At 34.0% G+C, this 26102-nt stretch overlaps 1 protein-coding gene across 2 annotated transcripts; it reads left to right on the forward strand.

Annotated features, from left to right (window-relative positions):
• Positions 1–1131: 1131 nt before the first annotated feature.
• LOC138713368 (transcription elongation factor, mitochondrial) lies at positions 1132–24609 on the forward strand. 2 transcript variants are annotated; one of them, XM_069845422.1, is made up of 6 exons: positions 1132–1311; positions 11804–11946; positions 12311–12560; positions 14648–14794; positions 21443–21596; positions 24166–24609. In XM_069845422.1, the coding sequence occupies exons 1-6, from the start codon at positions 1258–1260 to the stop codon at positions 24510–24512; spliced, it is 1095 nt and encodes a 364-aa protein (XP_069701523.1). In that variant the 5' UTR covers positions 1132–1257; the 3' UTR covers positions 24513–24609. The 2 variants fall into 2 exon arrangements, with proteins under 2 accessions (XP_069701523.1, XP_069701524.1); XM_069845423.1 differs by having other exon boundaries at positions 1279–1390.
• Positions 24610–26102: the final 1493 nt, after the last annotated feature.

The raw sequence follows: 26102 nt of genomic DNA on the forward strand, positions 1-26102 counted from the left end.
TTATATTCCTTTTCTTTTGAAATACTTCTGTTCATCCTAATGGAAAATTTATTTTATATGTTTATATAAGAGAAGAAAAATACTTTCTTCGTGGGAAACTATGTAATAAAATAAAGTATAATATTTAGAAGCTTTAAAATAAAAATCTTACTAGTTTTAAATAAACTGAAGAACTTCGTTTCGTACTTCTATTGTATTTAACGCTACGGCGAATTAAAAAAATAAACTACGAAATATTTTCAGGCCTATCGTTCTAAATTTTATTTAATTATAAATCACTTGCTCATTCCCACCTGAAAAAAACAAATTTTTACTTCAAGACATAGCATATAAAAATTAGATATAAAAAAAGTATCCGTGTTTCGAGAAGAATAATATCTATCGCCGTAATTGTTACATTTCGTCACGCCTGAAGGAGGTATAATTCTGCCAGTATTCGACTATTTAATAGCAATGAAGCACAATATAAATGTACAATATGATGTACACCCTGTTCTTGAAAAAAAAAAAAAAAAAAAAAAAACTTCGACGAATGGAGAAAGATAAGGTTGGAAATGGCTGCTTTTGTGAATGGAGGTACTGGAAAGAATCACTTTTATGGTTCTTCACTCAAGAGTTGTGTGGTACCTGCAGAACACATTAGTTTATCAGCTCAGTGGTTCTGCAGTTTGTAGTGTCCCTTGTGAGTGAAATGTTTCCATTAATAACACAAGCATCTTCTTACCCAAAACAACAGTGCAGTGACTGAATCCTGAATCCACAAATTCTTTTTTGGGTTCGCAGAACCGGTCTCAGACACTACTTTCCAGTAAGTACAATTGTCTCCACGAATAGAATGTACTGAGGAAATCGTTATGTTAATGTTGTGTTATGGTGAGAAGAGCCAAAGAAAAATCTCATAATTTGTAGAGTGTTGTACAGTTTCTATAAGTAATATACAATGTAAACACAGAGCGTGGAAATTGTTGTTAATTTTAGTTAATTCTCGCCTTTGGTTGCTTAAACGTTTATATTCAAAGGTACAATATGTACGAGGGGACATTTTAAGAGATCTCCACAGTAGAATGTCGACTATCCATGTATCGATACTTGCTAGAATATGAAGTTTGCTGAATCGATTTACATCCAGTCTCTGTGCTCTAAGCACCATCTATAGTAGAAATTGTGTATACGTTGTGTTCGTCTTCGTCAGCTGTTTTAAATGTAGAGCTAGCTGTTCCTGTTTTAGTTTATGTAAAAAGAACAATTTTTTTTGCAATGAATGCAATTCAGAATGCTTTACGATTACGTAGTATACAATCAATTTGCAAAGTAAGCCATTTTGTAAGCCATTGAGGTTATGGGACAACGATACATATCTCTTCTGTTAAGGAATAATGTTTTTGTTTGGGTATTGTAATTGTAACCACAATATTTTATTGTTAGAAAAATTAGATCAATTTAATTCATTTGCAAGTAATTAAAAATAATCATGACATCTAATCAATTTGTTTTCGCTACCGGTACTGTAAATGTGTTGAATAGTGATACGTGCGGTAGCCTTCGTCGTTACATGACCATAGTGAGAATAATGTGCTGCAGATAAACTAACTGCATCGTGCGAAACATTATTTCCTTAACTGTAAATGCATTTTTACTCTCTATAGACCTGAATAATAATTGTTTGCTTTACCAGCATGCCTCTTCAAGTTCATTTGTCGTTATTTACATTAAAACTTTTTATAGCGTATGAATGGATTTGCTGGTTTATACATTTTTGGAATTTTATTTCCCAACCTTCGTTTTAAGTTTCATCCCGTTTAATTTGTAATAAAATGATTTAAATTTAACGTTCATTATTTCAAGAATTTTAATTAACTTTTCTTCAAACAAATTGATTTGCGACATGATCTGTAAGATTAGTGACAGGAATTTTATACTCTGAAATATTGAAATAAGAAGAGATGAGCATTTTAATAACTGAAATAATAATTATTTTATATAGGTACTCAAAAGTATAGATTGTAAATTGACAATTCGAACCGCTTTGGTATGATTTGTGGATGTTCGTATATTGTGACGCAATGTAGACCTATATTATTTTAATCTAAACTCGTACCCTACCGTACCCGTACCAATTAATCGATGTTAAACCAATTTAGTGATAAGATACTATTGAGTCATTTTGACGTAATAACGACATTATTTTGAGGCTTTTCGGAGATTGTGTTGGTCTCTTTTTAATTACAAGTAGCTTTATTGAAGTAATTAGAATTATGAATGGTTTTCTTATTTATTTTTTCCCCCAATATATAACGATTTAATTAAAATGCATTATATATACACCCAGCTGTTTGAAATGTATACAGGATTTCTATTACTATATTTTAAATAGTGTAATGGTGGGCCAAATACATTCGTTACGTAAAAAAGAAAAAAAAAAAAAACTAAACTGATTGCATCTTTAAAATGTCTTGGGGTTGCCTATGTGACTCGATTCTTACTCTTCGAAAGCATTCCACTCAATACGTACAATAATAATAATAATAATAATAATAATAATAATAATAATAATAATAATAATAATAATAATAAATTTTCGAAATTTTCATCACGAAATAATGTGTGCATAATACAGTGTATTTCATTTTTATTTATTTTAATAACATTGTTTTTTTAAAGCAGAACTACTTCATTTATATGTCTGATTTTTATCGCCGCGCTCTCATGGCTAACATGTCGGCATCATACAATAACTTGCGGTGTGCTTTTAAAACATAATTTTGCCGACCGATTGTTGCTCTGTAGGTTTCACTCTAAGCGTCACGTTGTCACGTCTACTTCCTCCATAAGAATAAGCACTAGTGTGTTATATTCTTAAATGGCTATAATAATAATAATAATAATAATAATAATAATAATAATAATAATAATAATAATAATTATTATTATTATTATTATTATTATTATTATTATTATTATTATTATTATTATTATTTCATATACGAGTAAGTTGACATTCTTAACTCTTAATAATAAATTTTAATCACATACCTTAATGTTCGTCCTCAGTACAAGACATTGCACCCTCGGTTTTAGTCCACGTGGATTAGACAAGTGTCATTTAATAATGGAAGCACCTTATTGGTGGCAATATTGAAATTGACGTCAGTGATTGGAGCGGCGACTTAAGAAATTGAAAACAATAATGCAATTAAATTTCAAAGACCTGCCGAATGTTATGCACGAGGCCGCTCAAAGACCTGCCGAATGTTAACCATGAGAGCGCGGCAATAATACTATTGTTGTTTAGTCAACTGTCCGAAGACAAATCTGAACCTCACAAGTGATACCAACATGCACCACTTATGAGGATAGTACGAAAAATATAATATCCTCAATAGAATTTTATAACCAGAGACCGGAACTTTTGGCAGAATGTCTTTTTAAATGTGTTAAATCTATCTTCATTTTGAAAGTAAATCTGTACGAATTATACCTTTGTGATTGAAACGTCACAGTTTTATGTTGCCCTTTTCTGTCTTTTTTTAAATATAAATGTCTAATTTACAAAATAAATGCTTTTTTTGCCTTTATTTATTAATTTATTATTAAAAATTGCCTACAGGTATATTTTAATTTATTTCTATTAACCGTTACAATGAAAGTGACTTCACCGAATGTATATTATTGTCTTTCAGTCAGTTCATTTTGCAACAATGAGTGCTGCCTTGCAAAATGTATAACAGTAAGCGTTATAATTATCGCTTGTGTTTATTTGACAAGGCAACAATAAGTGCTGGTCTAACGTTATTTGTAATTAGATTAGATTAGATTAGATCTTTATTAGCCGATAGAATTACAAGCATTCATGGCGTCGTCAGTACACAAGAAAAATGACATAACATACAATATAATACAAAAATAGACTTGCTTCTAAATAAATTTAACAGTTTAATATTACATGACATGCAAAAAAAAAGAAAAAAAAATAAATAAAAATATATATGACAAGCTTGATCTTCAGTCTCCACTGTTCTATCTAGTATCTTCTCTTTTTGCTTTTCCCTGTCTTTTCTTCAACTCTGAGTTACCTGAAACATAAATGGTCAAGGGCAGTATCAAGAAACGTTAAATACTAAAATTTTAAATTTAGATATTCATTTGTGCAAAATGGCATATGTGTTAATAAAATGTTCTTTGCATCTTTTTTTAATTTTCTTATGTTAAGTTCTTTGATTTTCTGTGGAAGTTTATTATATAAATTGCTGCCTCTATGTGATATGCTGTTAAGACTTCTGGTAAGCCTGTGGTAATTCAGATGTAATTTTTCTTTCAGTTTTCATTGCGACATTGTTGTAGCTAGCTAGATATTTCATATCGCTACATATCAGTACAACCAAACACAAAAATGCACTTTCCAAGGCTACTGGGAAGAAGATTTCTTTGCTTCCAACAGTAATTGCAACATCGAGTCGAAAATCTCAATTTGCATTCGACTTATGTAAAGCTTTTCTTGCTGCCGAAATCCGTTTTTGGAAAGTGCAAGGTTGTGGGTCTAGAGCAAGGTTTTTGTAATTGCCTTTTATTGCGTTTTTAGCTATTTATAATGCCTTTTTGCCTGCCTATTTTAATGATTCATAATGCCTAAACTTCCGATCTCTGTTTATAACAAAATTTTAAATCACGAAAATATAGTAAATTCTATTAGTACATGTCCAAAAATATGAATATCTTAAAAGACCTAAGACATAAAATTCTTAATTTTTCACATTGCACAAAAATATTCTACTGGTGTTGTGTTTCAATATCCAGATACAAATTATAAATTAGAAAAATTTGTAATAATGTTGTGACTTATTTCTTAGTATCTCTTCCGTAGGTGATATAGGCCTATCGGAAATTTGTCCCATACATACATTCGTTATATCATTACGTTAGGTACAGTACTTACAATTTATTTGGGAAAGACATAAAATGGCACATTTAGGGCCTACTCAAATTTTGTAACATGACAGAGATAAACAAAGAATAGGTACTAGGTGGAAATTCTGTCGAAACAAAGCACTGTAGGCACCTAATAAACTGTCTAGAAATTCCGACAATATTTGCTTAGATTGTACTGTCTGTTTATCTTTTTATGTGTAGAAATTTATTATTATTATTATTATTATTATTATTATTATTATTATTATTATTATTATTATTAATTATTATTATTATTATTATTATTATTATTATTATTATTATTATTATAGTATAACCCTGTTCATACGCTCGTCAAGAGACTGTGTCCTTAAAGGGTTATAAGTGGGACAGCGCTATAGATGGGAAATGATGTATGAAATGGAGAAAACAATTTAGACAGTACTTCATAGGAAACATATTTTATTGTGCATTAGTTACAGTGCAAAATGCAAATAAGAGCTCATCCCATATGAAAAAATCTTTGTTGTTTGCCGTATGTTCGTACTGCTCTTATGAATGATAACATTTTCTCTGAGGTTTAAGTAACTACAAAGAACTTCACTAGGAGCAACACTAATGTTATTTTTCACTTACAAACACAGATTTTTAGCTTTGCCATTTTGCACTGTCAGACTTAATGCACACTCCACAGAATTCAAAGGATGACTGAATTTACAGAAAGGATAGGAATGTATTGACAGGGAGACATTTGAATAAAAGTACCGGTAAATAGTGTAGTACATCTTCCGACAGTGCTGAGCGGAAGGTTTTTTCAGCTAGAGGGCGGAATTTTTTTTTTTTTTTTGGACTCTCAGTATAGGCCTAGTCAAAGCAACATATTTCTTCACCATGCTTTTAAAAGTCTAAGTTTCGCAATTTATACGGATATTTTTACTCCGATCCGAAAAAAGCGCTACAAACGAGATTTGGTAGCGTTATAAGAGGGTGAAATTATGCAGGATTATAATAATATGAAATGTCCAGGGCCCGTATAAAAAGAGCATAATAACCGGGATAGCGTTATAAGCGAAAACGTATTAACGAGGTTTTACTGTATTATTATTATTATTATTATTATTATTATTATTATTATTATTATTATTATTATTACGTAACGTTATATTCAATCTGAGTTTTATTGCTGTTTTACTTGTATCTTCCTGTTGCATAATAGACTAAATTTTTAGTCAGTGAAGTTTGTAATATTGTAACTTAGATACTCTTTAATGAAGTATAGGCAGCTTTTTCTTCTTCAGTTTGTATGCATATTAATAAACACATGAATATAGCCTTTCCCTTTCCTAGAATACAGCATAATAGTGCAGTAATTTAACAAATTAATATATCGTATACTCTCATAGAATCAATCGTACTGTCAGTTGTGTTGATGTGACATGACTACCTGCGTTTGGTTACTTTGATTACAAGTTAGGTGTACATGGATTATAGACATAGGCCTACTAGCGTCGCTTGGAATGGAAAGCTCTGATTCGTTTCCTCACTCCGTTTCGTGTGTCTACATCTGCTTATTTTATATTCCTATAGGCAATGAACAACGAGAATAGTACTCACGTACAAAATATAGGCTACTGTCACTCGGATTTAATAACAAATTAAATATTTATTTAAAGCTAACTTATGGGCAACACAAGATTATTCTCACAATAAGTAAAATACTGTACATCTAAATTCTAGACAGGCCTACCTTTTTGCTTCACAATATATTTTTCATCCAAGAAGTAAAAACCGGTGTTAATTATTTTTCTTCTACTAGGGTATTTACAGAGTTTTTAATATTTAAATTGAACTTTTTAAAAGAAATAGATATATTTTATCTAAGTGAAAATGAGTTTAGAAGTAAATAATATAGCTTATTGAAAGGATTGAAATTTGAATATTCACAATTGAAAATGAGTTAATATTGAAATATGTAAAATATATTTCGACCCAGATGTTTCAACTTTTGTTAGTTTAGAAATGTTTGTAAGTTTTTTTTGGTCTCCATGCATTACTGTCTCTAATGCCAGATTGTACAATTGTAGGCCTACTTGTTTTACACATTGTAACTGGACACCGTGTATGTACATACACATCTATAAATAATTACATAATAAATACAACTTTCGAATAGGAAGTTAAGGTCTAGAAAGTAGTCCTGAGTCAGAGCACTCTTGGGTATGTCAGGAACTACATTGAAGATGTAAGCTTACTTTGCAATGAGGCACTGATTTCGATACACTATAAAATGATGAAGACGTTCCTCTGCCACCACGTTTGAATGGGGGTGAGGTACAAGGTCTTCATACGAGACGTTTTTCCAGAACTGTTAGAGAATGTACCACTTATCGTGTGTTGTCAGATGTGGATGCAACTAGACTATCACCTGCACACTTTTTTCTTCAAGTACTAAATGGCATATCCCAGGCATTGGATCGGAAGGGAAGGTCCAATTGATTGGCCACCCTACTCCCCTGATCTGACGCCTCTTGATTTCTTCTTCTGGGGGCATATAAAAGCCCGTGTACGAGACACTAGCTCCCGACCAAGAAACACTTCTCGTCAGGATACTTGCAGCATCTGATGAGGTTCGTGAGATGCGTGATGTACTTGGTAGAGTGCGCCAAAATTTTCTACGACGATGTTATGCCTATATTGAATGTGATGGACGCCAATTTGAACAACTTTTGTAAAAAAAAAGTGTTGAATAAACATTATCTTTGCTTAACTTAAATGTGTGATTGTCCATTATGTAGTTACTGACAGGCTTGCACTGACCCAGAATTACTTCCTAGACCATAAGTTCCTATTCTAAAGTAGTTTTATTTCAACCCCTCTATAAGCTCTTTAAGTTTGTGCTCAACCTTTTGAATCATCCTGTAGAGCAGCGTTTCTCAAAGTGTGTTCCCCGGAACCCCGAGGTGCCGTAAGCAACTCTTAGGGGTTCCACCATTTCCGGATGTGAAATTATTTTCTTTTTAATCTCTAAAATATAATGTTGTAAAACATGAAAAAGAATAAGAACATAACTACAACTGTTTATTCAGCCATTTTATTGGCAATTATCAGGACAACAATGGGTACTGTTTACGTCAATCCGATCACTAATGCACATTTTTGAAATAATAATAGATGCGCTTAAAGTAGCCTAACTTATGTATCTGAAGCAAACACATTTTCCAACAATAATGCACAGATTTAAATTGTATTATGGAATTAATTGAAAATTTTGTGAAGGATATTTCGTAGTTTTTTTGACGTTCCTTCAAGAAAGCACAGGAAACTTCTTCTGAAGAGGAAAGACCATTATTTTGAAGTTCCGGGAGAGATAGGTGTTAATTTTGTGTTTCAAAGTTTATTTAGTAATATCAGAAAAAGGTGAAATGTTTTAAAGAAAAATTGTGCGAGTTTTGTCATCTAATCTTCAAAATTATGTAAATAGAGGGCGAGACTGATCTTTGCGAGCTACGTCATCCAATTTTTAATACAGAGTGGTACCGACCCTAACTCTACTTTTTTAGTACAGAGTGACACCGAATCATGGATCGGTGGCTTAAAACAGGATCATTAAAAAATCAACATCCAAGTGTGGCATTACAACTTCAACTATCCCTAAAAGTATGTGGGTCTAATGAAGGAGAAGTGGAAACACCAGGTTTACAAAATAGCTGCTCATCATCTGAAAATATGAAAGAGCCAACATCCAAAACACAACATGAACCTGTAATTAAAAGACGTAAATATGAGAATTACTTAGCCTGGGTTACATGAATGCTGAAAATTAACTTGAATGTGTAATATGTGACAGAAGTTTACCTAATAGTTTGATGGCACCTTCAAAATTACGTCGCCATTTTGAAACAAGCCATGCTCAGTTTCATGACAAGAATATTGATTTCTTTGATAGGAAATTCGCAAAAGTTCTTAGCTCAAACATCTTATGATACAATTGAAAAAGCAATAGAGGCATCTTTCATTGTAAGCTACAGAATGGCTCAGGCAAGTGAGTCCCACATAGTAGCCGAAAAATTTATATAAAACCTTGCGCGATTGACATGGGTAAGTGCATGATCAATGAGAAGGAGGCTAACAGTTATGTTCCATGTCGCTATCAAATGACACAGTGGTCGTCGCATTCAAAACATAGCAGCTTACGTCAAGGAAGAATTAAACCGTCGGCTCAGATCATGTCAATTTGCACTACAGATAGATGAGTCAAGTGATGTAGCAGATCTAGCAGTTGCACTAGTGTTCGTTCATTACCATTATGAAGATGCTATTGAAGATATGCTATTCTGTAAACCGCTGCTAGCTGTTGTCTGAAATTTTCAGACTTGTTAGTGAGTACTTGGAAGAAAATTATATACCCTGGGACAGTTGTGTTCATATCTGCACGGATGGTGCAGAGGCAATGGTTGGAAACACAGTTGCTGCAGTATCGCGCATAAAGTCAGTTGCAAAAAATTGCAAAATCAATCATTGTATTCTGCACAGTCAAGCTTTGGCCACATCAAAAATGCCACTGTCCCTCAAAAATGTTCTTAATGAAGCAGTAAAAATCGTTAATTTTGTCAAGTCCAGACCACTAAATTCCAGACTCTTCAAAATCATTTGTGAGGCCATAGGAAGCTTTCATAAATCTCTGCTTTTCGGTACACAAGTGAGATAGCTTTCTCACGGAAAAAACTTTAAGTAGACTCTTTGAACTTAGGGCTGAGGTGATAGCTTTCTTCATTGATCACCATTTCGAGTTAGACGATCGTTTGAGTGACAAACAGTGGCTCTTGAGATTTGCCTGTTTAGCTGACATTTTTGTCAAAATGAACGAAGTAAATGTGTCATTGCAGAGGGAAAATGCAGCAGATAAAATCAGGGCTTTCAAGAGAAAATTTCAGTTCTGGATGAGAAGTCCAGCCGAGCGTGAATTTGAAAGATTTCCTCGAGGAGAACGAAAACATTCTCGGAAAACTTGATGAAATCAATGAAGAATTTGTAAAGCATTTGGAGGATATGCGCCACACAGTAGAGCAGTATTTTCCAGAACAGGAAAGTGAAAACAATTCTCAAAAGGTGTGAGTCAAAAATCCATTTGTCATCAAAGAAAAATCTTCTTCCCTCGCATCTGAAGAATATGAAGCATTACTGGAATTGACGTCTGATTCATCCCTGCAATCTCAGTTTAAGAATCTCCTTGCGATGCATTTTTGGCACAGCCTGAGAAGAGCGTACCCAGTGTTATCAAAGAAAGCTACTAAAATTCTGCTTCCTTTTGTATGTACTTACCTATGTGAAACTGGGTTTTCTGTATATAATATGTCTATCAAAGCTAAATACCGAAACAGACTGGATGCAAGTCCAGGCATGAGACTTCAGCTTTCCAGCATTAAACCCGATTGTAAAGAAATATGCAGGCGTAAACAACAAAAACACTCGTCCCAATCGTCTATTACAAACAGGTGATTTTTTCTGAAAAAAAAAAAATTAAGTACCTGAATTTTAGTATGAATTACACAACAGTATTAACAATGCAAATGGACTTAATTTCATTTACGATTGTTGTACTGATCTTTGCAACAGTAGCAAATAGATTTCAGAAACATTTATAATTTTTAAATACTAGTAGCCTATGTATAATGTGTGAGTTCAAAAAACATGTTCAGTGTTAGTGGTAAAAGTAAGCCAGGATTACTAATCATTATAATAACAGCAAATACAGTCCAACAACATTATTTATAATGTTTAAATATGTATAATAAGTGACATCAATACAAATGTGTAATGATAGTGATAAAATAAATTTGGTAATTTAATATTTGTCTGCAATATACACACATCACTAATATTCCGTTGGGTTCCACTGTTTTATTTTGGGTTTAAAAGGGTTCCGTGGATAGAAAAGTTTGAGAAACGCTGCTGTAGAGCATGAAGAGTGAAGGTCCGAGCACCGATCCTTGTTGAATTCCAGACTTCACAACACGCCATTTCGAAGAATAATCGCTTACAATGACACATTGTTGACGTTCGCAAAGATAGGATTCAAACCAAGCAATGGAATTATTATGATGTACCAAAGTACATTAATGTGTTGGACATTGTGCCACTGTCACACATCACGCAGTGCATGAAGGTTGGCCACTAGAGGGAACCTAAGAAGTGGAACTTAAACTGAGAGGATTCAATCTGGCATCAGAATGGGAATCCGGTGTGGCTTAGTGGACAGAGCATCAACATGTAGAGCTGAAAACCCGGGTTCAAATCTCAGTGCCGGAGAGAATTTTTCTCCGTTCCACCTATCCTTCATCAAGCAACGGAAGTTTTGGAAAGATTCAGAAGTCTAAATTTACATAATAGGAGGCCCGTGTCTACTATATCAAATGCCTTACTAAAGTCAAGTAATTTCAGTAATTTTAATTTACGTTCATCCGTGACTTCATGTATATCCTCATTGACTTTTAATAGTGATGTAATCGTACTGTGTTCATTTCTGAATCCGGATTGGTATTCGTCAAGTAAGGTACGTTCAGTTAGTTCATTAATTGTTTGTGAACAATACGTTCCAGAGCTTTTGATGGAGCAGGTAGGATACTAATAGGACAGAAATCATTTGCACATATTGGGGTTTTAATTTTGGGGATTGGACAGATAAAGGCTTTCTTCCAGAGGTTCGGGTAAGTAGAGGTTATGAGCAAGGTATTGAATATACAGTATGTGTTAGCAGTAGTAGTAATAATAATAATAATAATAATAGTAACAATAACAATGCCAATAATAATAGCCTATTATTATTATTATTATTATTATTATTATTATTATTATTATTATTATTATTATTATTACTGACATTTTTCTTCATTCACAGATTTCTAGTCATGCTGTAATCTCCAGAAGTGGTATTGGTGGGCTGGTAAACTTATCCAGCTTCTACCAACCTCGTTATAATAATGAAGAACAGAAGCAGATCCTACAAATACTCAATGAATCTAGTGCAGAGGAATTATCGAGGTATTAGTGATTGTTTCCAAATATGAAATTGACCATAAAAATAATTTATTTATCATATGATTTTTAGTTTAGCTCTCTCTCTCTTATATGGCTACTATTGATACCACCCTGTCACCACCCTGTCACCACCACCACCACCACCACCACCACCACCACCACCACCACCACCACCACCACCACCACCACCACCACCACCACCACCACCACCACCACCACCACCACCATCACCGCCAGTGCTAACACTACCATCATCAGTCCATTACGACTGCGTCCACCATTATTATCACTCTCTTGGCTTTAATTTACTACAAAAAATTACTAGAATCACATTACATGGCAATGTAATGAAATTATGTTCTTTTAGGTTTGATGTAAGCAAACATCGCATACACAGCCTACAGCAATTTCGGCGCAAACGTGGCCAATTCTGCACATTAGATCAGGTTCTTGAAGTGGATGGGTTAGGAATAAAAGTGCTGGAGAAACTTTGTGACAGCATATTAAATCAAATGACTCTACCAGAAGAAGGGTATCCTGCGAAGGAAGTACGGAAACAGTCAAGAAAAAGTACACACCAGTTCCTGACACCTAATCTCCAGTTCAAGCAGAAGGAAGTAAGTTCAATATAGAAAGTAATTCATGACCTAATTCATTATTATTAGAGATTCACTGATGGTAGAAGGAGAATGTGATACACCTAATATATTTAAATAAACTGTTTAATTAGGGATGGTGGAGGAGAAAATAAAGTGAAAATGCTGTTGCGATCTGAACCTTCACTCTAAATGTAACTGACTTACAAAAATGTTCTGCTTTTTTATTATTGCGAGTAGAATGGCTACACTTATTTATATAAGTGACGGTTTTTAGTCATATTTATTTCACATTAGTTTTATTGCTTGTGGTCACCATAATATAAATCTTTCATTTAGTTACTTTTTTTTTTTTTTTTTCTGTAAAACGTGGTATCCCATGGAAAAACACAATTCCGTGTTTACTGAATTTCACGGCATTTAGTAAGCTTTTTTGTTAAAGTTAAATTTAATAAAAATGAAATGAATGTTAAGGGATGATATTACTTATAATAGTGCACGTACATAATTCTTTTCAAAATTATAATCTAAAAGAAAAATATTTTTGTATGTGGCTAGGTTTTATTTTTGGCAAATTGTCACTATAACATGGATTTAAATGGCTCGCAGTTCTGTAGAACGAATATTCCCTCAGTGAAACCTAAGTGGGAGAGTGTGTGCCCAGGTTTAAATGATCGAGGAAGGTGAATTTAAACACGACAGTCAAGGATTCTTATCTCCACTTACACCTTCTAATCTCCTCAACCTTCTAGACCAGAGCTTTCCAAATTGGGTGTCGCCTGTGAAGGTTTATGGAGTGTCGCGAATTGTCTAGTCTATTTCACTATTTTGAGCTATTAAATCATGATAACTGAAATGAAGTAAGAAAATCGCTGATCACCCATTGCTTACCTAGCTGCCTTGTAGATACGTATCCTTGACAGATGCATAGATGTGCATATAGTTGTAGTATACAAGTATAATTCTAGTCTGCAAGGTAAGGATGAGACGAAATATCTGCCTTACGAGACAAGTTAGCATTTTGGTCCCGGAAAGTGAAAGAGGGCAGCTATGAAAATGTTCCCAAATACATCTCACTGTGATTCGAAGAACGTTAAAGGTTTCAATTTACAATTATCTGACATTACTCACACATAAACTCGAAAGTTACTTCCCAGATCTGAACACAAAAGCTTATGACTGGATAAGAAATCCATTTTTGTCATCTGAAATTAGTGGACTTTCCTTAGCAGAAGAAGAATTGGCAGAGATTAAAAATGATAGGAATTTGAAGTTAAAACACCAAAGAGATGATTTGAACAGATTCTGGATTTCACTTGAAGATTTCCTGCATCTTGCTAAACGGGCTGTTGTGGTTTTGTTGCAGTTTTCAACCACATATTATTGCGAAGCAGGATTTTCTGTGATGACCAATATCAAAACAGTGAAACATGGCAGCTTAAAAATGGTGGATGAATAAATGCGAGTGAATTTCTCTCATCTTCGTCCAAGTATAAAATACATTTGTAAGATTCTCCAAACGCTTGTGAGCTACCAGTACTGAAAAAGTAAAACCTAGGGTGACTACAAATGTGATTGTTTTCCTCATCTTAGAACACTATGTAAATGTTTCTTTCGTCTCATATAATATGTTAACAATACTGGAAATATGTGTGTTAATTTTATTCATTTTATGAAGGGTGTACAAGTAGCCTATCAATGTATGGAATTCTTTCATTTGAGGGATAAGGTGATGCACTAAATTTTTAGAGTTTGCTAGGGTGTCACCATGTAAAAAAGTTTGGAAAGCACTGCTCTAGACATTCCAATTGACCGTTCTTAATACTTACTATGCCAGTTTCGTCAGCACTACCAAACTTATTAAACCCATCTTCACATTCTGTAGCCTCATCAATTTAGAACTTATTTGCTACTGATACCAACTGCACAAAACAAGAATTCATGAAAACTAAGGATCCATGATAATAACAAAAAAAAAAAAAATTTTTTTTTTCAAACTTTTTAGTAGTTACTTTGCCTCAGAGCATTCTATTATGAGTCACAGTTGATATCATAATGCTGTGTTTTAGAGCTAAGTTGGCGATAACAAGATTTCTCTTTTCTTGCAGGGTATTCAGACAGTTGTAGGAATTAACATAGGTGTCAGTGCTGTAACATGGTCTCAAATTGATGTTAATGGAAAATTACTTTCTTGGAATCTTCACAGTCTCGAATCTTGTTCCAAGAAATTACATATCACATCATTGCTCGAAGTTGTAAGTAACTTATTTTTAATGAGTATTTTAATCCATTGCAATGTTGATGGTATTTTAGATAACAAAATAAAATAATATATTACTCCGTGTCTGGGAAGAAGTAATGAAAGAAAGAATCATTTCTCTAAAGCAACAGCATTTATTTTCTCAATGTTTACAGTTATGAAGAGAAACTCAGTAATTTTTAGTAAACCTCTATGTTAGCACCATTTGTGACATGAACTGTGTCCAGGGGATAATCAGTCTCCTGTCACACACGCTAAAGCATCTCCAATGTGACCAATCCTATCACTTCGTTGATTTAGCTTTGTAATTCTGCAATATCAACCACAGGAGTTCGATATGTACGTATTTATTAAACACTACAATTGGGTATACAACAGTGGCAGTGATATATAATATACTTACTTACTTACAAATGGCTTTTAAGGAACCCGAAGGTTCATTGCCGCCCTCACATAAGCCCGCCAGCGGTCCCTATCCTGTGCAAGATTAATCCAGTCTCTATCATCATACCCCACCTCCCTCAAATCCATTTTAATATTATCCTCCCATCTACGTCTCGGCCTCCCTAAAGGTCTTTTTCCCTCCGGTCTCCCAACTAACACTCTATATGCATTTCTGGATTCGCCCATACGTGCTACATGCCCTGCCCATCTCAAACGTCTGGATTTAATGTTCCTAATTATGTCAGGTGAAGAATACAATGCGTGCAGTTCTGTGTTGTGTAACTTTCTCCATTCTCCTGTAACTTCATCCCGCTTAGCCCCAAATATTTTCCTTAGCACCTTATTCTCAAACACCCTGAACCTATGTTCCTCTCTCAGAGTGAGAGTCCAAGTTTCACAACCATACAGAAGAACTGGTAATATAACTGTTTTATAAATTCTAACTTTCAGATTTTTCGACAGCAGACTGGATGATAAGAGCTTCTCAACCGAATAATAATACGCGATATATAATATACAATAATAAAATTTACAATAATTGGAGGAATAAAAAAAATAAAAATTAAAATAAACGTAAATCTAATTCTAACTATAATTAAACAGATGCAATAAACCTAGGACTATAAATAAAAACTATGCTATAATAATGCCTACAATAAGCAAAAGTAAACCTATCTTATAAGTACTTCTATTAAACCCAACTGTATATGCTTTATCCTTTACGGAAAAAAAAAAACTTTAGTGGGGGTCATGTCCGGTGATCGTGGCGGCCACCTATCCGATCCAACAATCAGGAAACATACTCCATCAAGAAAGAAGTGCACATTATTGCCATAGTGTGGAGGGGTCTATTCTATTCGAAAATAGTTATCACTGGTAGTTATGAACAACGTAATTTTGCAGCATATCCAGCTATTTGTCACTAGTCACTGTGGACTCATTAAAGGTGAAGGTCCAATGACATCATTCATTATGCAGCACCACACATTCACCTTAGGACTATCACCGATTACAGCATGCAGGTTTTCGACCCCTCAAATCCTGTAGCTATGTCTGTTCAGACATGAAATGTGGCTTCAGAAAAGGCTATCATGGACGGATACCTATCGTCCCTGTTGGCACATTCCAGCTCACATCTACAAACTGTATCCTACGGGGGCGATCTTTGGACTGTATGGCATGAAACAGACGCAATTTGTAACAGCATAGACACAACCATTTGTACAAAATGACGTGGATTGTGAATTTCGGCATATTCAGCTGTCTTGCTGCTCCATGAATGGATTTCCTTGGCTTCTTGTAAAAGAATTCTGAACTATCTGTCTCCCGAAATTACTGGTCCCAGTGCTATTGAGGGTGGAGGGTCGTTTTGCTTGAAAACAGCATTGCATAAGTTTGATCGATGTCAATTCAGTCAGCCACACAGTGCACTGCACTTTCTCCTGTGGGTTAAACATCCTCTGGTGGAGATTCACTTGCACTGACTGACAGCAACTCTTAGAGCAACACTGACAACAAATGCTGCGCAAGAAAAACATTAAATTTTATGTTTTTTCCTCATGCAAGGGCACATAGCAAGTTGCCAGTGCATCCACAAAACTTACGTTTTTCTCATCGAGGCAATAAATGAAATTGTTTCAGAGGTATGATTCTTTCTTTTTCATTATTTCTTTGAGAGAGAGAGGGGGAGGGGGAGGGAGAGAGAGAGAGAGAGAGAGAGAGAGAGAGCGTGCGCGCGCTCATAAAATAATCAAACAAAATAAATAAATAATATATATGAACTCTATAGGGTCTTCTCGATTCATTGCACTTATCTGCCAAAATAGTAAAAATTAATAATAATCATAAAACAAAAAATTATTCCAAATACGACAAACTTTGGATGGTATTTGTATATACAAAAATACTGGAATGAATATACGAGATTTTAGAAAAGAATAGAGTCCTAAGAATGTTGTACGAAATGGAAATATAAAAATTGGAAATTTATCCTTTGAAGAGGTGGAAAAATTAAAATACTTGGGAGCAACAGTAACAAATATAAATGATACTCGGGAGAAAATTAAACACAGCAATAAAAGTGTTCTGAAGAAGGCCCATAATAGGCCGAAACTTGTTAACCAGGTACGATAGAATTTAACACGAGAAATACATATAATACATATTCCGAACAGAATAAATATGGGAGATGCCTGTTATTATTCGGTTGAGGAGCTTTTATCATCCAGTCTGCTGTCAAAAAATCTGAAAGTTAGAATTTCTAAAATAGTTATATTACAGGTTGTTCTTTATGGTTGTGAAACTTGGACTCTCACTTTGAGAGAAGAACATAGGTTAAGGGTGTTTGAGAATAAGGTGCTTAGGAAAATATTTGGGGCTAAGAGGGATGAAGTTACAGGAGAATGGAGAAAGTTACACAACGCAGAACTGCACGCATTGTATTCTTCACCTGACATAATTAGGAACATTAAATCCAGACGTTTGAGATGGGGAAGGCATGTAGCACATATGGGCGAATCCAGAAATGCATATAGAGTGTTAGTTGGGAGGCTGGAGGGAGAAAGACCTTTGGGGAGGCCGAGACGTAGATGGGAATATAATATTAAAATGTATTTGAGGGAGGTGGGATATGATGATAGAGACTGGATTAATCTTGCTCAGGATAGGGACCAATGGCGGGCTTATGTGAGGGCGGCAATGAACCTCCAGGTTCCTTAAAAAGCCAATAAGTAAGTTTAGATTCCTAAGAATGTGACTGGGTAATATGACAGACCTTTACTTATTGTAGTGACTGTTTTAGTTGCTTCGTGTTATTTATGAGGAGATAATAATACGTATTATTTAATGACATTTAATTTTGGCTTTCAAGAGAGTGAATAATTGGAGATATCATGATTCAAATTAAATATAGTGCATAACGTTCTTCTCTGCTGTTTGACGCCATGTTTGGAATGCCAGTTTTAAATGACATACCTCACATGTTGCAAATAAATACCACCATAGGCTACTTCGTTGGAGAAAGAAGATACGAGTGTAGATTTTAGGCACAGGAAGATGCTACTAATGCATTGCAAATCGTATACTTATAATCATTTTTGCACTGTATATCGAAGTCTTTCTGATTCACAGCAAAATGAGATTTCTATTTACTGTAAATAGGTAGGCATAATAGTCTTTTTTTGTGTGTGTGTGTGTGTGTGTGTGTGTGTGTGTGTGTGTGTGTGTCTTGTCACGAATACAAGAAAAACCAAGTCAAGTAAGCTTACATGTTGTTGTTCACTTGTTAGAAACTGGTTTTATTTTATATGTAGTGCAAAATGATACACATTCTGTGACAGACGCTAAGAATATAATTTTCTTTGTGTGATTATGTGAAATATTTTTGTCTGAAGTGTACTAATTCAATTAAGCTTGTAGGAAATGTACATTCAGTTTTACATTAGACCTCGTGCAGTTTGTACCGGTATTGACAATTTAAGAGATTATAACATAAATTTTAATTCAGAGTGTATATATTTATAAAATCACAGTATTATATTAGTGTCGTAGTGTGTTATAATTCTCAGTGTACTCGCACTAGTGAAATCATAGTGGAGAGGAAAGGAAGATTTACACTTCTAAAACACATGATGAACTTTGATTGCAATTTTCGGTAACTTCACTTTTTGCTTCATTGTTAGATAAACTATCTACAGCATAGACAAATATCTACATTACCTCTTTTTAACAGCAAAAGATAAATATATAACATTTGGAACACACATTCTTTGGATTATTAGAGAACAATGTCTGAATTACAAATATTTTCATTCAGTTAATTTCAATTCTGTTTATTTTTATAAAAGGAAATGTAAAAATTTATTCTTAAAGTATAATATTGCTTATTTAAAATTGTGAGGTCCACATTACATGGATGTAAATGTTGACATCAAATACATATATACATAATATTGCTTATTTTATAATTTATTCACAATTACGTTACGGTACAGAGAATTTTACGAGCATGTATTTAAGAGTAAAATGTAAATAAAAGAAATAAATTAATCTTAAAAATTATGTTAGATATATAAATTTTAATATACCTGTATTACTGTATTGGGATGATAGTTATTCACCTTCTTAATTCCTTATAATGTATTGCTTACCACTACAAATCTGTGGGATATGGTAGACCTACTTTTGATGGAAAATCGAAGATATATGTGTATTAATAATTGATTAAATGGCGATCTTATTCGTGTTAATTATGTAAGCATGTGTGGCTTACAGCTGTTTCGGTGTTACTTGACATCATCCTCAGAGCCTACTAGATCTCGGCGCTATCTCAACTTCTCTGCCTGTTGTGTGGGTGCGTTTGTGTGATGAAGAGTTGTGTCAAATAGTGTGTGTGTTCTGAAATTGATCTGTGTGTTGATAATTTGATTAGGGTGTGTTTTAGTGTGTCTGTATATTTCATATTGTTCTAGTTTATTGAGTTTTTGGGTTGTATGTGTAGGATTTCCATGTCTGTATTTATGTTATTATATGTGTGGTTAGCATTAGTTATGTGTTCGGCATATGCAGATTTATTGTGTCCTCTGGTTATTGCTTTGATGTGTTCTTTGTATCGAGTTTGGAATGATCTGCCTGTCTGTCCAATGTAGAAACTGTCGCAACTATTGCATGTGAGTTTGTACACGCCTGTGTGGTTGTATTTATTTGTTTGTGTTGTTTGTGTGTTGAGATGTCTTTGTAGTGTGTCAGTTATTTATATTCAAGTGTTAAAAGTAGTGTACGAAAGATTCAACATGGAATATGTGTATATTGCTACAAAATCTTTTACTTTATAGTATCACTCTGTCCAATCAGGCAGGTATACTTTCAGATTCAAGAACAGCAATTATAGCTACAACATCGAAATTATTTAAAAAAAATCCTAACTGTTGGAAAATTATACATCAACTGGAAAGATTAAATAAAAGAATTGTACTTCAATGTGTACCTTCTTATTGCGATATTACTGGCAATGAGACAGCTGATCTTTATGTCAAAAAAAAAAAAAAGCGAAACAAAATCACGCAAAGGCAGTAACATATTTACCTTTTCCCTATATTAAAAATTAATTAATTCAAAATTCATACAAATTAATTTTCAATATTACTCCAAACAGGCTATATAAGAAATTGGAAATTCTTTGCAAGGATCAAGATATAATTCCTGCCCACTCTCGGAAAAGTGCAGTTTGTACATTCAGATTACTTAGAGATCATGATTGTTTGGATAAGCATCTACACAAAATTGGATTATATTTTTCACCTCTACGCCCACTTTTCAACCTCCTCTGATGTCCAGAACTAGAAAAAACATTTTTTTATAAGTGAAAAAATATTGTAGTGCTAGGGAACTGATGCCTCTACTGCCAACACTTTAGCATTAGCAATGACTAATAACTTATATGATAGACCCAGGATGTACACCCTTTGACACGGAAAATAGTCACTCTCCTTTAGCGTAAATTTGTCTAAGTGTCGTTTGGGTTAACATGCGATTCACACAGGGAAATATTAAGCAACAAGGTCCGAGAATGAAAACAAGTCGTAGCAGCAATGTATCCGTATGTCACGAAACAACGTATTTCCTACAGTCCACACCTGTAGAGTAACGGTCAGTGCATCTGGCCGCGAAACCAGGTGGCCCGGATTCGAATCCCGGTCGGGGCAAGTTACCTGTTGAGGTTTTTTCTGGGGTTTTCCGTCAACCCAATATGAGCAAATACTGGGTAACTTTCGGTGCTGAATCCCGGACTCATTTCACCAGCATTATCACCTTCATTTCATTCAGATGCTAAATAACCTCAGATGTTGATACAGTGTCGTAAAATAACCCAATAAAAAATATAAAAAAAATATTTTCTGCGAAGTCTTTAAATTATGGCTTAGCAACAGAGCTCTTTCTTCTTGTTACAAAGACAGAGCTTTGAATCTCTCCATGTAAAATGCACGCATGTAAACACAGCACACATGATGATTCCCGAACTATTCCGAGATGGTACTTAGTCTCTGAACAGCAACCAATTTCCATGTACAGTGGATGTTACTTAGTCTCTGAACAGGGACCAATTTTCATGCCAAAGGGTTACAGCAGATGTCGTTATTGGTCTTCATATGTATAGGGATGTTTTTTTTTATATATTGAATATATTTGTATTTATTGTCAGGTTCAAGATTTATGTCAGAATCTTCCTAACGGAGATATATACGTCATGGAGGACAGGGCTGTCACTGTACAGTCACCTCAACAACAGCCTGCATCCATTACTGTCAATTTACAAAACTGTCAGTTGACTGCTATGCTAGTAGCTTTGCTCAATAGTAAGTATTTAAAATTTATCCACTAAATTTCTAATCTGTACTGAGTATCAGTCCTTACCTCCTTTATTAGTATGCTAAAAATGTACCTACATATCAATAGTCAACTTGGAAATTTTGTACAGAACATAGATTCAGTCTGTGTTTTTACTTTATATTTTACGAAATATGATAATGTGAAGAGATTTTGATGCTGCAAATAAATCTAACAGTATACCCGGACTGCCACGGGAATAGAGCTTCAGCATTCCTAATAACGAAAAATTTGGTTTAGGCAAGTTTGTTTTCGTGTATTGTATATTCGACGAATTTTGTTCTCAGTATCTACGAATCAATTCATCTGGAAATTATGTACATTAAATATACAGTCATGATTACTAAACACTGTATTTTTATTTAAAAAAAAAAAGCTGTTTATTTTAAATTAAGATTTCTATGTTTAGGATTATTCAGAAGTTAAAAAAAGATTTTAAAATCTCCTGACTTCATTAAGAAGTAAGTTTACAGAAAATAATAATACAGTAAAGTTTCGTTTATAAAAGAATGGGGTTTATTCAGTTACAAACGAATTTCAGAACATTCAGATATGATCTCTATTATTTTCCTCTATCATTAGTAGCCTTTTTTTTTCTAGGAAATAAATAGCATTCAGAAGAAAATATTTTATAATATCTTCAAATTTTTGCAAGCTTCCATAATAACGGCAAATTACAGGGGTCCATATTTCAATTCATTTAGTTTTGAATCTTCTCGTGTACTGGAACATTCTCTATTACATTTATAGTAATATTTAATAAGGTCAATTCGCATTTGTAGAGACAAAACCTTTTTAAGAATAAAATAAATATCATTTTTGTATAGATCAGTCTTTTATTCTTTTATTTATATTTGAGGGGGTCAGAAGCAAAGGGTATATGCGCACTTAAGTTATTTTTGAGGAAATGTGGTTGAAAGTACGTAAGCTTTCGTAAATTCCGTGAAATTTTTTGTTTCAATTTTAGTATGTGTTGAGATTAAAAGATATATCCATTTGCCACTAAATTTTTAGATGTTTTAGCTTGCCCTGGATACACTTAACTCAGGTCCTTAGAAATGTCACTTGTACCCCTTTGCTTCTGACCCCTTCATGCGACATTTTCCTACAAATAAGCCATATGTATTAAGCTTTTAGCAGCGTTGAGTTGTAACACGTTACAAGTTATGCCATTACTTACTATTAACATTTACTTTTTCAAAGAAACGCTTGATAATGACTTTATTATTAAATAAGTAACTCTAACTGTAGTGAAGTTACTTTTATCGGTAATGAAGTAACAAAAATTTCGTTACTATTTTTATTGTTTGTATATATTTTGTTGCAAGGATCTCAAACAGTGTAATACCAGTATTATTTCTATAATAATGTCAAAAGTTATGTCAATCCTTTCAACAATTAGTACATCATTAACACATTCTCTCACTTGCTCTAAGCCCGCTCATACCCTTTCGCTTCATTGCAGCGACTATACTTCCCCCATCTCCGATCTTACCCCCTTCCCACTTAAATAATTATTGTTGCTACTAAGAGCATGTTAGTAAAGTCAACCCCACTACACGTCAAATTGGCTCAGAGGATGGTTGAAGGTTAAAGCTCCCACCTTTTACAGACAATCAGCATTAATGGTAGTAGGGATGTCAGTCCTATGTGCTCGCCACCTTTATCCCCAGGGAAATGCCTCTGGTACCGGTACTAACTTCTCAGAGGCTAAGTAAATCCCAGAGCCATATTGCTGCTGGAATGGTTAGATCAATGGAGAAAATCCATGACCCCAATGGAAATGGAACCTGCCACCTTCTGGCTTTGCAGTGTTACACCTTAACTGTGATGCTATATAAATATAATGTTTCTGTTATATATTATTATGATAAACTTTAATTTACTATGTGAGAAAAACTCAGATTTTTTTTAAAAGGTAAAACTAATAACAATGTTGGCCCTTTCTTTTTCCACATGGTATCGGTACTCAGTTTATAAGTATCCATTATTTTCTTTCAGATGAGACCCATTCTAGTGTTAGGGGAGGTATCATAACACAATTATACTTGTTTAAAGAGTAACTGTAAAAGTAACTGGCATTGATATTTGTAATTGTAACTTTGTTACTTTTTCTGGTAGGTAACTAACTGTAACTGTAACTTTAGTTATTAGCATCTAAAGACGAAATTGTGTCATTGTTACGCAATAATTTGCCCGTTTCTTGCGCAATAATTTGCCTGTTTCTTGCTAGCGATTCTCGAATAATAATGCTATTCAACGTTAAAATAAATTATAAACGGAATGTTATTGATAATACGACACATGAACTTAATTTTTGCGAAAATCTTTGCACATAAAATAAAAAAATGTCTTCTTCATTTTTGGATATACGCTTTAACACGTCTTGTGTAATCACTGAATAGCTATATATAAACACAGTAAAGCAATTATAATTTATTCAGTGAAAAAATGTGTTATCTTGATGACACTTAATTTTTAGTTGTAAAAGATTATTTTGTAATACATGAAATTCATTCTAGTAATTCATTATTTCAGATCAGTCGAGAAGTGAAGATCTACATCATGTGTTTTTCTTACGGCCTCGACTTACCGCTCGTTTATTTGGAGCTTTAGTTGGCACAGAAAAAGTCTCTGCACAAGCAGTGGTCCTAGACATTCTGAGCAACACCCAGGAAAACTCGTCAAGAGAAGAATTAGATATGGAGTCTTTGAATAAATACACTCCTATCAGTGTGACCGAGGAGATGAAAGAGAACTACCTCAACAGGACTAACGTGGAGAAAGAGACTTTATGTTGGGCACTTCTTCTGACAATGGCATTTATGGATCTTGTACTGCATCAGAATCCACACAGTTTGGCCGTTATTCGTGGAGGAAGATAAAAAGGATAAAATATAGCTTATTATGCAAAAAAGACATTTCATTGTATTTGTATTGAGTTTCAGTTTATGAATAAAACATAATATTTTTTCTATAAAATTCCTGGTGTTTGCGAGTTTCAAGCTATCAGATCGTTTGTGGAAAGAAAAAGAGACACAAGGGCGCCCGCAGGATCCAATCTCAGTGGTAGCAAGATGGTTAGAAAATTATAGGAAAAGGATGGACGAGAAGAGAGGAAATTGAACATGAAAAATAGCCAGTTCTGAAATCTAAATTACCTTGTGCACGCATTCATAGTTTAAAGCACTCTTTTTTATTTTATTTTTTTATTTTTAATTTCTTACCGAGAGTTAGAGAAAATATGTATCGTGCATGTAGAGAAAAATGGAAAAAACGCGTAAAAAATAAAAATTTCATAGCTACCACTGGCTACCCCTGTGGACGCCCTTGAGAGACACTAACTCGTTCTTTCTTGGGATTCCTCTTTTATGTTGGTGGTAACAGACTCTTCCTCTTTTGATTCTTGTTCCTGCTCGCCTTCCATGTCAGAAATTTAAAAATAACCCTGATTTTCATCTCCCACTTACAAACCTGTTTCTAGTTTCATCTACTAATCAATCACTTTCCCAATAAAACTGGTCATTTTTTTGTGCGTGTTTGAAAGCTTTTCTCAAACTTTTTCTGTAATTTTTCCCGTAACAGTATCAAACAATAAGTTTCAGGACTTCATGGTTTTTGATTAGGACTGGTCTTTTAATCTTTTGCTAATACTTAAAAGATGTTTGAAGTCATGACAATAAAATTTTGACATTATAAATTAGTGCAGAGCTAACATACTACCGAAATTAGTGATATTTTGAGATTATAATTCTGAAAGTTGATAAATTTCCAATGTTAATTGTGGTGAGTAGAATGCATTTAGTGTAATATGTGTAGCAAGCAACAAGACTGAGGTTACATATAACATTCTTTGTTACTGTATGGTAAGTTTATAAATTGAGTCGAAGGTATGAACATTGCTTATAACTAGGGCCAGGATTCATATGCAAAGCATATATTTACAGGCTCTTTGAAAGTTATGCAAAAACAGTTCTATATACGTTTTGAACACCTGTGGTTACGAATTTGCAAAGTTAATATTGCATATTTTTGCATATTTGGGATGTTACTGACACAGCGGGAAAGGCATGGAGGGCGTTACACTTTGTGATGAGGGTATTAAGGAAAGGCTCTGATAAATCCAAAGAGATTGCATATAAATCACTAGTTCGTCCAGTAATGGAATATGGTGCTGCATGTTGGAATCCTTACAGATTAAAACATATTAAGACACTGGAAAAGATTCAAAAACGGGCTCTCAAGTGTTGTCGTAATAATTCACCATTGAAATGGGACACACTCACGGACCGGAGAACGCGAATTCGATTATGTGCAATGTTCAAAACATACAGACGTGAGCTTGCCTGGAGAGAAATAAAAAAATAGGTTGCAGCCGCCAAATTACTCTTTAAGGAACGACCACTTATATAAATTGAGGGAAAGAAGACAGAGGACGGGACTGGAATGCTTTACCTCGAGACTTACTAAAGGCT

This window comes from Periplaneta americana, chromosome 14, assembly GCF_040183065.1.
Source record: "Periplaneta americana isolate PAMFEO1 chromosome 14, P.americana_PAMFEO1_priV1, whole genome shotgun sequence".
Classification (NCBI taxonomy): domain Eukaryota; kingdom Metazoa; phylum Arthropoda; class Insecta; order Blattodea; family Blattidae; genus Periplaneta; species Periplaneta americana.